We start from the raw sequence: 13259 nt of genomic DNA on the forward strand, positions 1-13259 counted from the left end.
CAAGCAGGCTGTAACATTTACTTCTTGATTAAGACATAAAGTAATTATTTTGCCAAATATTTTCAAGACTGAGCACTGAATAGGCTTTCCCTCCCTCCCTCCCCCTTTCCTTCCCTCCCTTTCTTTACATACACGCACACTTAAAATGAGACTGGCTTTATTTGGAAAGTTAGTAGACAATCATATAGGATTCCAGATGAGAACGGAGGGGAAGCAATAAAAGATGAATCTCCCTATGAAAAGACATACTGTATGAAAAATTATATTGGGAAATGGCATTTCACAAGGAGCTGGGGGGGGGGATCTGATTTTAAACCTGAGATAATATGCAACATCACTTCATGTTTTACAATATTATTTTTGTCTGCAAAATGAAACCTTCTCTTATAAGATAGATAGATAGATAGATAGATAGATAGATAGATAGATAGATAGATAGATAGATAGATAGATAGATAGATAATAGAATATCCATGTCTACATTTGCATGTAGAATATCCTGTGTTTCCCCAAAAATAAGACAGGGTCTTATTTTCTTTTGACACCCCCCCCCAAATAAGCATGGCCTTATTTTTGGGAAGGTTTTATTATTTCTGAGGTGCAGGAGGGGGCGAGTGTGGTCACCTCATGGCTGCTGCTGTGTTGCAATATTTTGGGAGAGGGCTTATTTTTGGGGGAAGGCTTATTAGCACATGCGCTCAAAAGCCCAATTGGGCTTATTATCCAGGGAGGTCTTATTTTGGGGAAAACAGGGTACACATAGAGTTATTCATAGGGAGATTTGAGTTACCACTGATTGATTGATTGATTGATTGACTGATAGAATATTTATATATTTTGCATATAGAATTAGAATGAAATGATTATTTTTTTCAGACATAATGTTTTATGCTATTACATTTATCCAATGATTTTTCTTAAATCATGGCAACAAAGGGAGAAGGGGTGGAACTCTTTACAGAAGGTTCTGAAGAAAAAGAAAACCAATGAAAACAGTCCAGTGGTAAATTGAAAGCATGCATATTCAAGCAACAGGAGATGAAAGAGGATCCGTACCTTCTTTAGCAGTCTCAAAAACAACAACCGTCACATTGGTGGAAGGATTTTTTGGCTTTGCAACAGAGAATATATTGTTGGCAGATCGCAGCAGAGGATAGATAGATGGCAGGTCCTTAAGAGTAATGTTGTTTGGCAAAGCGGGGTCCAAGACAAGCATTGGCACTTTGATGCAATGCGTCAATAAACACTCCAGTTGTTTTTCACTAGGATCAAGAGAGGATCAAAGCCAGGCTTACGTTTAGGATTAAAACTGCATAGCTTGTTATTTATGCACAACAGATGTTTGATCAAACAGAATCCGAAAAGCTAGTAGAGCCTTGTTTTTGGCATAGTTTTACTTTCAGCAGCTGATTGAGACCCCCATCTACCTTGTATATATGGTATCATTCGGGGAAAAAAAGATTTCTCAAGTAAGACTTCATACCTTGTGGCATACAGCTTAAATATATCACCCAGTTTAATCAAATTCTTAAACTAGGGATGAACTGGGAAACTGTCGACAGCCTGTTTATTTGGAACACATCAATATGAACATAAGCAAGCATAGAAAAAGTACATATTTTTGTGAACATGTTATTCATATACATACTAATACAATATTATTCACTTTGGTTTTGTAAAATGCTGGCCATTTAATTATTAAGATCATGTGGTTGATTGACTTAGGTCTATAGACACCTGGCAGGATGCAGCTGCCATTACATCTGTGGCTGGTACATTGCCAAGTTGATGGATTACTTCCTTATATGGATTACTATAATATAGAGGAGGCTAGAAGCAGTAATGCACATTCTAAAAGGCCACAGGAGTTCATCCACTCAAATGGTAACCTCACCAGAGGAGGCACTTTCCCCCTCTGCTTTTTAGAAGATTTGGAGGGTTTTGAGTGTGGGAAATGAAAGCAGAAGGCCTCATGAAGCACTCTATTGCCATTCCACTTTTAATTTCAAAACAAAACAAAAACTTCCAAGCATCAAAGGTTCTTGGGGTGCAAAACTAGGCACACAAGGCCCTATCACATAATTTTTAACATTGTTTGACCTGGTTCTATTAAAAACGAATCACCCTCTTCTTCCTTCTATTAAGATGGACCATTTATTGATCCTGCACATTAATTTTTATTCCACTACATCACCAGCAGGTCATTTTGCAATAGCATTTTTGACAGCTACTAGCTTGATTCATTTCAACCTGGTCATCCAAATAATTTAATTCTGTATCATATTTAAGCCTAAATATCTCTCTAAGAAAAGGGTCCCCAGCCCCCAGGCTATGGCCACTGCTGGCCCTCACCCTGTTTGGAAATGGGCCGTGTTGAATGGCAGGCAAGTGCACATGCCTGCCACTCATACAGAACAATCCACTCTAATCCCCCCACCAGGCTGCCAAGCCAGAAAGGCTGGAGACCACTGCTCTAAGATGACTTTTATAACATACTTATGCAGTATATGAATCACAGTGGCGCAGTGGTTAGAGGGCAGTACTGCAGGCTACTTCTGCTGACTGCTGGCTGCCTGCAATTTGGCAGTCTGAGTCTCATCAGGCTCAAGGTTGATTCAGCCATCCTTCACAGGTTGGTAAAATGAGGACCCAAATTGTTGGGGACAAGATGCTGTAAACTGCTTAGAGAGGGCTATAAAGCACTGTGAAGTGGTATATAAGTCTAAGTGCTATTTCTATTGCTATACATCGTATTTTTCAGAATATAAGATGCTCCAGAATATAAGACACACCTTAGTTTTGTGGGAGGAAAATAAGAAGAAAAAAAATCTGCCTCTGCTTACCAGCATCCATGGTATTCAGCTGACAAGGTCAGCCAATAAATAGGCATAGTAACTAAGTTAATCAATGAGGGCTATTTGGACTCTGAAATTTGCTATGTGAATAAGAAGGAGATAGGAAGGAGCCTGGCTTAACCGAGAATTGAAAGTGAAATTCCTTATGTTTTGCTTGTATTTACTGCTACCTTGGAAAACCTGCTTTTATTAATGTATTGTATATTATTATTATTATTTTGAATCTTACTGAATCAGTTACTTGTGTGTGCTTTCTGAATGTGATTGCTGCTGCAAACTCTGACCAGCCAGGTCAGCTTCAGCACTTATTGCAGCCTGATTCAGCACAGCTGATTTGGGGTGGATCAGAATACCCCCAATCAGCTGTTCCAGGCTGCAGAGATTGCCACAGACCATCACTGCCTCCATGTCTCACATTTTTGGCCTTTGGTGGGGGTGGGTGGGGCTACATTTGGTGTATATAATGCATCCAAATTTTCAACCTCTTTTTTGGGGGAAAAGATGCTTATACTCTGAAAAATACGGTAGTAAAAAGGAGAACGATATATGCTTTATAAGACTTGGGTCATAATAATCAGAGTCTAACTCACAATGCCCATGTGGTTAATTTAATATATTAGATATTTATTATTGGACATTGGAAAAAATTTACACCTTTTCCTACAATATTATCTTGGCTTGATTTTTATTAAGGTTAAATATTATATGTTTTGCTCATTTAAAATTTCTCATAGTTGAACTCCAATCTGAAATAAGGCAAGCAGAAAACGTAACTCCAAAATACTTATTTATTTTGTTTACCTTTTCTTTGTTGGCTCAGTGACATTCTTTCCAAGAATTTCCCTAAAGAACAAGTAAAAATAAAACAATTACGCATCTCAAATATATTACACATATATAATATGAATGGATGCACTATATATACTGTACATAAAATGTTCTCCTCTTTCTTGAAAATCAACAAAATCTCTATAAGATGGCCTTTTTCTGTTAATAGCTTTGGTTACTAATATCTTCTAAACAAAAGGAGCTCATTAGGAAACAACACTTTTTTTATGGTTTCACAGAGAGCAAAATCCATACCTTATTGTTTTCTGTTCTTCTTCCATCTGTTTCCTCACCTGCTGCAGTTCTTTGATCAATTCAACATCAGTGCCATTCACCCAGGTATACACCACATCGATGGGCATAGGTAAGCAAAGCCTTAGAAATCGTTGAAAGACAAATGGAAAAAAAACCATGTTTAATCTACGCAGGATTTCATTGTGAAGCATTATATAGTGCTACAAATTTAAGTTTTTCCTCAAATACTGGAATACACAAGTTGCAAATGATAAGGGATTTAATACATTTAATAGATTACCATTGTTTGGTTAAACTTTCCAATTCCTATCAATGAACACAATAAGGCAGTGATGGCAAAAGTATGAACACACTCAAACTGCAAGGCATCGGTGTATGCACGTGCCCCCCTCCCGGTGCATGTGCACACATCCTGCACATGTGCCCATGACCCACCTAAACTGCAAGGCATGGGCCCGTGTGCATGTGCGTCCCACGCATGCACACCTGCGTCCCACGCATGCGAGCATGCCCAGCACTTGCACAGCAGGGACCCAAAGACCAGCTGGCCAGTGGGAAAGGGTGCATGCATGCGCAGCAGAGACCCGAAACAGAGCTGGAGTGACAACACATGTGCCCATGAAGAGGGCTCTGCGTGCCACCTCTGGCACGTGTGCCATAGATTTGCCACCACTGCCGTAAGGTTTATTATAATGAAACTTTCCATTACTCCATCAAATTCAGGAGCTAGCAGGCATCAAGCATTTAGTAATCTAAACTGCCTTTCATAAATGATTGGTGTGATTTTCTTCTATAATGGGAATCATTCCAGAAAAGCTTATGTGAAAGAAAACAATGCATCAGCAGCATTTTGCATTCAAAAAAATGGTTAATATTTAAAAAGCAAAGAGACAACCTGATCTCAATGATTCTGCTACTGTGCCAACAATCAGATACTCATTGTTTTAATTAACTGTATACTGACCACAAAGGAGGCCAGAATGCAATAAGAAGGAATAAAGATGAAACTCAATATTATTTCCCAACATGCCTCAACATCTCATGATACAATATAAAGTTCCACTGATTCATTTCCTCATTTTATTCTTTTGGTGACCAATTATGAATAAAAATTACCCACAGAGATTCTTGATTTGCCTAACTAGAGTAACTGGTAAAATCCTGAATAACAAGCACTCACATTAAACTCAACATCTCTGCAGAATTTAATTAGATGCTTATTAATATGATTATCTAATCCTTAAAATACCCAATCCATTCTAAAGATCCAAAACAATTTGCTACTACTTATTTTTAATTATATGGCCAATGCAAAGACTGGAAGGCACTTATGACCAAATGCTATTATAAATCCTTTTTTAAAATTATTATTATTATACTGTATTCATTATTATTGTTGTTTTGTTGTTGTTGTTGTTATTATTATTATTATTATTATTATATTCTGCTTTAAATACAGGTAGTCCTCGACTTACAACACAATTTAGTGAAATAAAATATGCTTAATAAAGTGGCATTTAAGATTGCAAAAGATTTTGAAGGCAACACTGAGCAAGTATCTCCATCCTTCTTATGATTATTCAAAATTAGAAATGGCCGATGGCTCATAGGAAAAAAAATCTATTTATGATTACCTAGAATGTGAATTCACATCAGAAGCAACAGCATGTGACTCATCTATGTGAATGAGAACTGAATCTACCACAAATTACACACAATTATTAAATAAAAACATTTTAGCACCGTATTTTTCTTTTGCTCTTTCTTCCAAATTTCACAAATAAGTTCCATGTTGTATTTTAAAGAGCATGAGTAGCAGTACAAGCAACTGAATATTCATATATAGTTCTATATGGATTATAAGAAGGCACAAAGAATAGTCTTTTTTTAAAACTGTGATCTCTAGATGATGTATATACAGATTTTAAACTAGTAGCAGCACTGTTATTTGCGAATGCCACCCCAGAAATTCAATTTTATGTGTCTGTTAAGAACTGTCTAAATTTATTTAAAAGCTCTGGGGGATAATTGCTGTTCCTTGCTATCACAAACTGCAGCTAATTTGGAACAGTTCTTAGGTATCTAACAGAGAATTTGTGGCGCCTGGTGTTCAATTATTTGGAAAAAAATTTAAAAATGACATAATTATCCAATTTAACACCTAGTTTATTTTCTTCTTCACTTTTTTACCAATGATACCATTTATAACTATCTCTAGCTTTGTCCATGCAAGAATTGTCTAATTCAGGGATGTCAATCTTGCGGCGTCACATGATGTATCAGGACTTTTTTCCCCTTCACTAAACCAGATGTGGGCATGGCTGGAACGTGATGCATCCAGCCCATGGACTGGGAGTTTGACAGCCCTGGTATAATTAATCTGTCCTCGGCTATCTTAACAAAAAGCCTATATGTTTCTCCTAAGGCTAAATATGGGTTCATATAATGCTTGGGTTTGACATTTTCATTAATGTGGAAAAAATATTATTCTTGGTGTGTCACCTTTTTAAATCAGGTAGAACCTAATGTAAAATGTCTGTAAGCTCCTATTTTCCATTTTACAATTCACTGAAACTTCACAGACTTTTAACATCCAGATTTTGTACATTTTCAACTCTCCCTTGGTAACATGTTATTGCTTAAGAGATACAGTAATCATAAAGTTTACACATTTTTGTGACCTAGTGTTGTGACCTGCCAGCAGCCAGAAGAGTTGGCAGCAGATTTAGACAGTAAGGAGGTTGGGGAGGAACATGGGCCAGTCCTGGAGTCTGGGGAAGGCACTGACGAGTGCTCTGTGTCGAAGCCAGAGAGGAGACCAGAGCCATCTGACAGTTATCAGCTGCCTTCAGAGTCAGACATCAGTGAGGCAGACGAACAGCTGGAGCCTGTTCCCAGTGTGCGCATGTGCAGAGTTGCCAGACGAAAAAAACAGCTAAAGTTTGGGAGTAAGGCCACAGGTGGATGATGAATGGCCCTCCCAGAGGAAATAAATGAGGAGCGAAAGGGGAGTAGAGTTTGCAGGAGACAATTAGTTCGCTTAATTGGTTCCTGACTCTCCAAGACTCCTTGCCAAGTTTTGCAGATATCGGCCTGGCAGCTCTCCAAGCAAGATAAGGTCTGTGATTGTAAATCCTCCCTTGAAAGACTTTGCTGGATGTGAATGAGCAGAATCCACAGTCAATTAATAAAAGGGATTTTTATCGGGACAAGGAGTTGCTTCATGTTCTTGGGAAGCCTAGGTCAGAACACCTAGCAAAAGGATTGTATACTCTTGTATATGCCATCTTAATTAATTTGCATTTCAAAAGACAAAAAAGGTTTAAAATGGAAGAAAACTTGAAATCAAAACTAACAAAATGTGAAATATCTAAAATACACCAGAAGAATAATGGCAGGCAGGAACCCTTTAAAAACGTTGATACCTAGGAAGGTTCAAAGGCCAGTTCAGATTAATGGAATAAAGCTAATCCAGAATTTGTTCCTGCCTTAACAAGGATCCAAAGTGCCATTTTGTTATCTTCTGATGTAAGGTATCTGGAAATAGAGCTGTATTTTGTTCTACATTTAGTGGCTATCAATACACCAAATCAGAGTTATTCTCAAGGTATCATGTTTCGGAAAAAGTCATTGCCTATTTCCAGATCTCTGAAAATGCCAGGAACCTTTAGTTTTTTGTAAAACACATTAAGCTGCAAATAAATCAACCACATTTCTGCCTAATATGTACAAACCAAACTTCTAGGTTTAACTGTTTAAACATTGAAAATTGGATTAACTTGACCATGACCAAGATAAGAATATAAGAACTAAGTGACATAGGAAATTTTTTGATAACTGTTGGTTGGGTTTTGAGCCAAGTCGTGGGAATTAAGATTAAAGGTATCTAGGATTCCATGCTGAAAGACTGTTTCTATAACAGATACTATACATTCATAAGTACATCAATTCTAAACATTTACAAAGTATCGTATTGGTTTTTTTTAAAAAATGAAAACATTTATCTCCACTTCCAAGAATCTGGAGTAATTGCAGCAACAGTGTTTCTTCTGTGTTATCATTTCTAGCAACTAAAACTATTTCAAATAAAAATAAATAGCCAAACGTTTGTATATAACACCTGTATCGGATACAATATCTGTTTTTTTTTTTTTAAAAAAAAACATTCTTATTTTTTCAGTGTTTCATGTTTTTCTTTCTGCCTTTCTTCAACTGTACAGAGAATTTATACTCTTCTTCAGCTTATATAGTGAATTTATGACTTAAGGAAGGGGGAAAGGAAAACAATGCAGAGGAAATAGCGTTGGTGCAATTTCTCTTTTGTGTGTGTGTGTGTGTGTGTGTGTGTGTGTGTGTGTGTGTGTACCTTTGAGTTTCTGTTGACTCTCAAAGATTTCCTCTGAACAAGACCCTGAATTTTCATGGCAATTTTTTTCAGAAATCCTTTGCCATTGCTTTCTTCCTAGGCTGAGAGAGAAGGACTGATCCAAAGTAACCCACTCGTGGTCTCTAAATTTCTTACCTGGTGCCTTAACCACTATACTCGTGATAGCGAACCTATGGCACATGCACCACAGGTGGCACGCAGCACCCTCTCTGTGGGCACTTGAGCTGCTGCCCTAGTTCAGCTTCACCAGCATGCACACATGCCTCCCTCTGGCCATCGGGACCAGCCAGTTATGACCGGGGTTGGGGCATGTGCAGGGGGGTGCGCACACATGCACAGGGCAGGGCACATGCGGGGGGCATGCACGCATGCATGCAGAGGTGGAGTGCATGGCCAGGCACAGGCACAGGGCTGTGCACGCATGTGGGGGAGGCACATGCACAGGGCTATGCACGCATTGCATTTTGGGGGTTTGGGTACGCATGCACGCTTTGGGAACTTGGTCTGGAAAAGGTTAGCCATCACTGCACCAGACCAACCTGCCTCTGGAACAAACACTAGCATCTGCATTTCTTGCACAATGAAGAAAGCAATGCCTTTCCAGATCTGAGGCTCACCTGTTCTGAAATGATTTCCCAGCCACGTTATCCCTGTAAGAGTCAAACAGGACATGATACTGGTCCCTGCTCCACTCCAATACAACCTGTGGAAGAATATTTAAGATTATATTCTAAAGCAATCGAATTGACATGGTTTTTAAAACTAATAAAACTTCTACATGGAAATGGAAAGAACAAGGTCTTAAAGTTTTTAGGATATTTTATAAAGTGGAATAAGCTACTTAAATTATTCCTGAAAATTCTCCTCTAATATAGTCAAACTTAGCAAGCTTATCAAGACTTGTTATTATTAAAGATCCTTTTCACCATGACATATCTGCTCTAAATTGAATCATGTGCTCTAAATTAAATCATGGGCATACTTCTCTTTCCAGCCACATTTGTGTAAAAATGACTGGTACGTCTCCAGTACAGAAAAATGTTACATCTTTTTATTTTTACATTCTACCACCCAGTTTGCCACATAACACCATCCCACAAATAATTTCAGTACAGAATTACCATAGGATTGTAGAATTACCCCAGTCTACAATCTTTTGACGTCTTTCTTGGCAACTAGAATTCAGAGAATTGCTATCCAGTTCAAACCACAATGTCAAAAAAAGAGCATATCGTAACATAAATCTTGGCCTTTCCTACTTTTGCCCTGAGATAAGATACATGTACATAAGTCATGTGGTTTGCCTTGCAGGGCCTAGAGTGTATTTGCCCTGATTTACCACCCCTGCAGACACCTATTAATGGATTCTGAAACAACCTGTGAATTCCATAGCAAGACCTCATATGCTTCCACAAAATAAAAATTAATATAAAATACTGGGGGAGTTTACAGACCCTGTGATCAGCAGATGAAAGCTGCTAAGCATCCGGTAGGGTAGTCAACATGACCTGGAGCTTATCTATAAACCACAATGTCATTTGATAATAACTAGCTAACGATCAGTTTCCATGTTCATGAGATGAGCAGGAGGAGATGTTTGCTTGCCCTTGCAGAAATCCTTCAACCTTTCCCCTTATTTCCCTCCATTCATTTAAGGGAAACAACTCATAGGAGCCTACTTTAAGAATTTCACCAGCTAATCTTCTTTAGTCAACTTCCTCTATTAGAAAGGTGGGATACATGGCCTTTTTCATTACAACATACCGTAATTTGTAAACAGCTAATTTCCAGCTGGTTTTATATTTATCTGTCTTCTAGATTACTGAACCGTGATGCTAATGACCATATTTTATCATTCATGGATTCTGTCTTCTGCTGTTTGATTTCCTATAGGCATATGGAGAAATTATCCACTCCCATCCCCACCTTTAACTGTTTAAACCCACCTCTCTTTATGCTGCAAAAGTCCAGGCATCCCTTAAACTAAACAGAAAAGGATGAAGCGATTTTTGAGGATCTTTGGTGCCACCTACTGGCTGCCTGGAATTTTGCAGCGAAGATGGGCAGCATGTACATTTAATTAAAATAAATAAGGCATGGCATGCTTATTCTCTGCTCCCTTCACAAGAAGACTGCAAGAACAGCAGCTTCCAGGCTGGGTTCCCCAAATGGCGTTTTTGGGTTCCCCAAAAACGCCCTTTCCAGCGCAAGCTGTCGCTCTACCGCTGACACGCTTCCTAGTGTCTTTTCTTCGCCTCACCTCTACGCCACTATTCTGTAACGGAGAATTACTTTTTTAAAAAACCCTCATCTTCCTTTTTTGTCACCTAATGAAAGACAGAATTTTTCCAAGTTCCAGATCTACCCGGATCAAAACTGCTGAAAGCTTAGCGTGAGCCGAGAAAATGTGAGTTCCCTTAAGGCGGCTGCCATCACGGCCTTTCCTGTATTGACACGCCCGGATGGGCGGCTGGCTGCTCACACGGGAAAAGGCACAGAGCAAGGAGCAGGGAATTGGATGCAATCAAGGCAGTGATCATTGCAGGGAAGTTATTGTTTTTACGTTACAGAGAAACTGGGAAAGGAAAGGACGCCAGCACGGGAGAGAAGTGGCCGAGGTTCAGCCCCGCGCAGGAAAATAAAAAGTTCGCAGCTTTGCCTTTCTCTTAGAAGGGCCATCGCCAGTGAGAAATCCAACAGGGGAAGTTTGGGGGGGGGGGGGTGACTGGCTTACGCCAATCATGCAATCCCTTAAAGCAGTATTTCTCAACCTTGGCAACTTGAAGATGTCTGGACTTCAACTCCCAGAATTCCCCAGCCAGCATTCGCTGGCTGGGGAATTCTGGGAGTTGAAGTCCAGTCATCTTCAAGTTGCCAAGGTTGAGAAACACTGCCTTAAAGGGCCCAGAGACGCCAGGCTGAAATGCACGGGGGAGCCCAAAGCGCTTCTCTGCAAGGAGCGGCACGAACGGGGAGACCTGGCTTGAGAGACGGAAGGCCGGCGCAAAGAAATGAGGGGAAACCCTCCAGGCAAGGAGCGAGGTAGAGAAGATATGCAACAGATCCTCCCCGGTGCAGGATCGCGGGCAGCGGGCAGCGCATCGCTCGGACGGAGGAAGGCGCTTTGCAACCGGGCAGCGGGGATCGCGCCTTACCTCGCCGAATTGCAGGGCGGAGACGATCAGGAGGACAATGCCTCCAAGGCAAAGGCAGGGCCCATATCGGTGGGACAGACAGGTGTAGGTCTGCCTCTGCAGGAGCTTCAGCAGCATGGCCCGCCGGCCACCATCACCCCCCTCGCAGTCGCAGCCCGCCCTTCTCGCAACCGGCAGCCAATTCCTAGCAGCTGCCCAATTCTCGTCCCCGGCACATCGCAGAGGCTTCCAAGCGGAGGCGGCTTCCGGCAGCCGGGCCCCGCCTCCCCTGTGGGCGGGGGAAAGGATTTGCTTCTCGCGGGGAGTGGGGGGAGAGGGGGCCTCGGTTTCGCCAGTCGCCGCAATCCGGTCATGTGTCCTGTCAGGCGTCTCGGCCGCCTCGTGATTGGGAGGGCGCGAAAGAGGCGCCGCTTGACGTGTTTTGCGAGGAGGTCTCCCCCTCCCCCCCTTCAAAGGGCCACTTAAGGCTATTTTGTTCAAGGTGAAGGACTCAGAATCAGAATAGAGCTGGAAGGGACCTTGGAGGTCTTCTAGTCCAGCCCCCTGCTCAAGCAGAGGACCCTATGCCATTTCAGACAAATGACCATCCAGTCTCTTCTTAAAAACCTCCAGTGATGAAGAAGCACCCACAATGTCTGAAGGCAAAGCTGTCCCACTGGTTAATTGTTCTCACTGTTAGGAAGTTTCTCCTGAATTCCAGATTGCTTCTCTCCTTGATTAGTTTCCACCCATTGTCCATCCTCTGGTGCTTTGGAAAATAAAAAGACCGTCTCTTCGGGGCAGCATCTCAAATACTGGAATATTGCTATCATGTTCCCCCTACTCCTTCTTTAGGTATGTCTAGTTTAATGAAAATAAGGATTAGGGGGGGAGACATGATAGCAGTGTTCCAATATCTCAGGGGCTTCCAAAAAGAAGAAGTCAAGCTATTCTCTAAAGCAGTAGTCTCCAATCTTGGCAACTTTAAGACCTGTGGACTTCAACTCCCAGAGTTCCTCAGCCAGCTTTGCTGGCTGAGGAATTCTGGGAGTTGAAGTTCACAAGTCTTAAAGTTGCCAAGGTTGGAGACCCCTGCTCTAAAGGCACCTGAGGATAGGACAAGAAGCAATGGGTGGAAACTAATCAAGGAGAGAAGCGACTTAGAACTGAGGATAAATTTCCTGACAGAACAATTAATCAATGAAACAACTTGCCTCCAGAAGTTTTGGCAAAGTCAATGAGGAAACCAGGTTCACTCAGCAAACATGTTACTAATGTAACAACTGCAATGATTCACTTAGCAAATGTGGCAAGAAAAGTCGTAAAAGGCAAAACTCACTTAAAATTTCGCACTTAACGGAAATGTTGGACTCAATTGTGGTTGTAAGTCAAGGACTACTTGTATTTCAGCTTTTTTTTCCTGCAGCTATGTGTGCAGATACGGGTAGTCCTTGATTTACAACCACAACTGAGTCCAAAATTTCTGTTAAGTGAGATATTTGCTAAGTGAGTTAGGCCCCCATTTCATGACCATTCTTGAGACTGATGTTAAGTGAATCCCTGCAGTTGAAAAGTTAGTAACATTGTTGCAGAAAATGACAGGCTTTAGACTTCTCAGGATACAGGAAAAGTTTATTTGGCAGCCAGGTTGCAAATTTTGAACAACCTTCATTATCGAAGCACAAGTTCTTATACATTCTCAAAGGCAGCGTAACACGGAAACACTTAACTCATTTCTTATTGGTTACCTTGAGGAAAAAGCCTTATAAGGAGATGGGGTCTTACTTCTCCTTTTCTCTT

At 40.7% G+C, this 13259-nt stretch overlaps 1 protein-coding gene across 1 annotated transcript in view; it reads right to left on the reverse strand.

Annotated features, from left to right (window-relative positions):
• The window catches only part of GNPTAB (N-acetylglucosamine-1-phosphate transferase subunits alpha and beta), a 45667-nt gene extending 33914 nt beyond the window's left edge, over positions 1-11753 (reverse strand). Inside the window, exons 1-5 of the mRNA XM_032221328.1 lie at positions 11481-11753; positions 8943-9028; positions 3939-4058; positions 3657-3698; positions 1057-1262 (exon numbers count right to left, since the gene is read on the reverse strand). Coding sequence (XP_032077219.1) covers positions 1057-1262; positions 3657-3698; positions 3939-4058; positions 8943-9028; positions 11481-11597 — 571 coding nt within the window. The 5' untranslated portion in view covers positions 11598-11753. The remainder of the gene's footprint in view (positions 1-1056; positions 1263-3656; positions 3699-3938; positions 4059-8942; positions 9029-11480) is intronic.
• Positions 11754-13259: the final 1506 nt, after the last annotated feature.

The sequence above is a fragment of the Thamnophis elegans genome, chromosome 7 (assembly GCF_009769535.1).
Source record: "Thamnophis elegans isolate rThaEle1 chromosome 7, rThaEle1.pri, whole genome shotgun sequence".
NCBI classification, from domain to species: domain Eukaryota; kingdom Metazoa; phylum Chordata; class Lepidosauria; order Squamata; family Colubridae; genus Thamnophis; species Thamnophis elegans.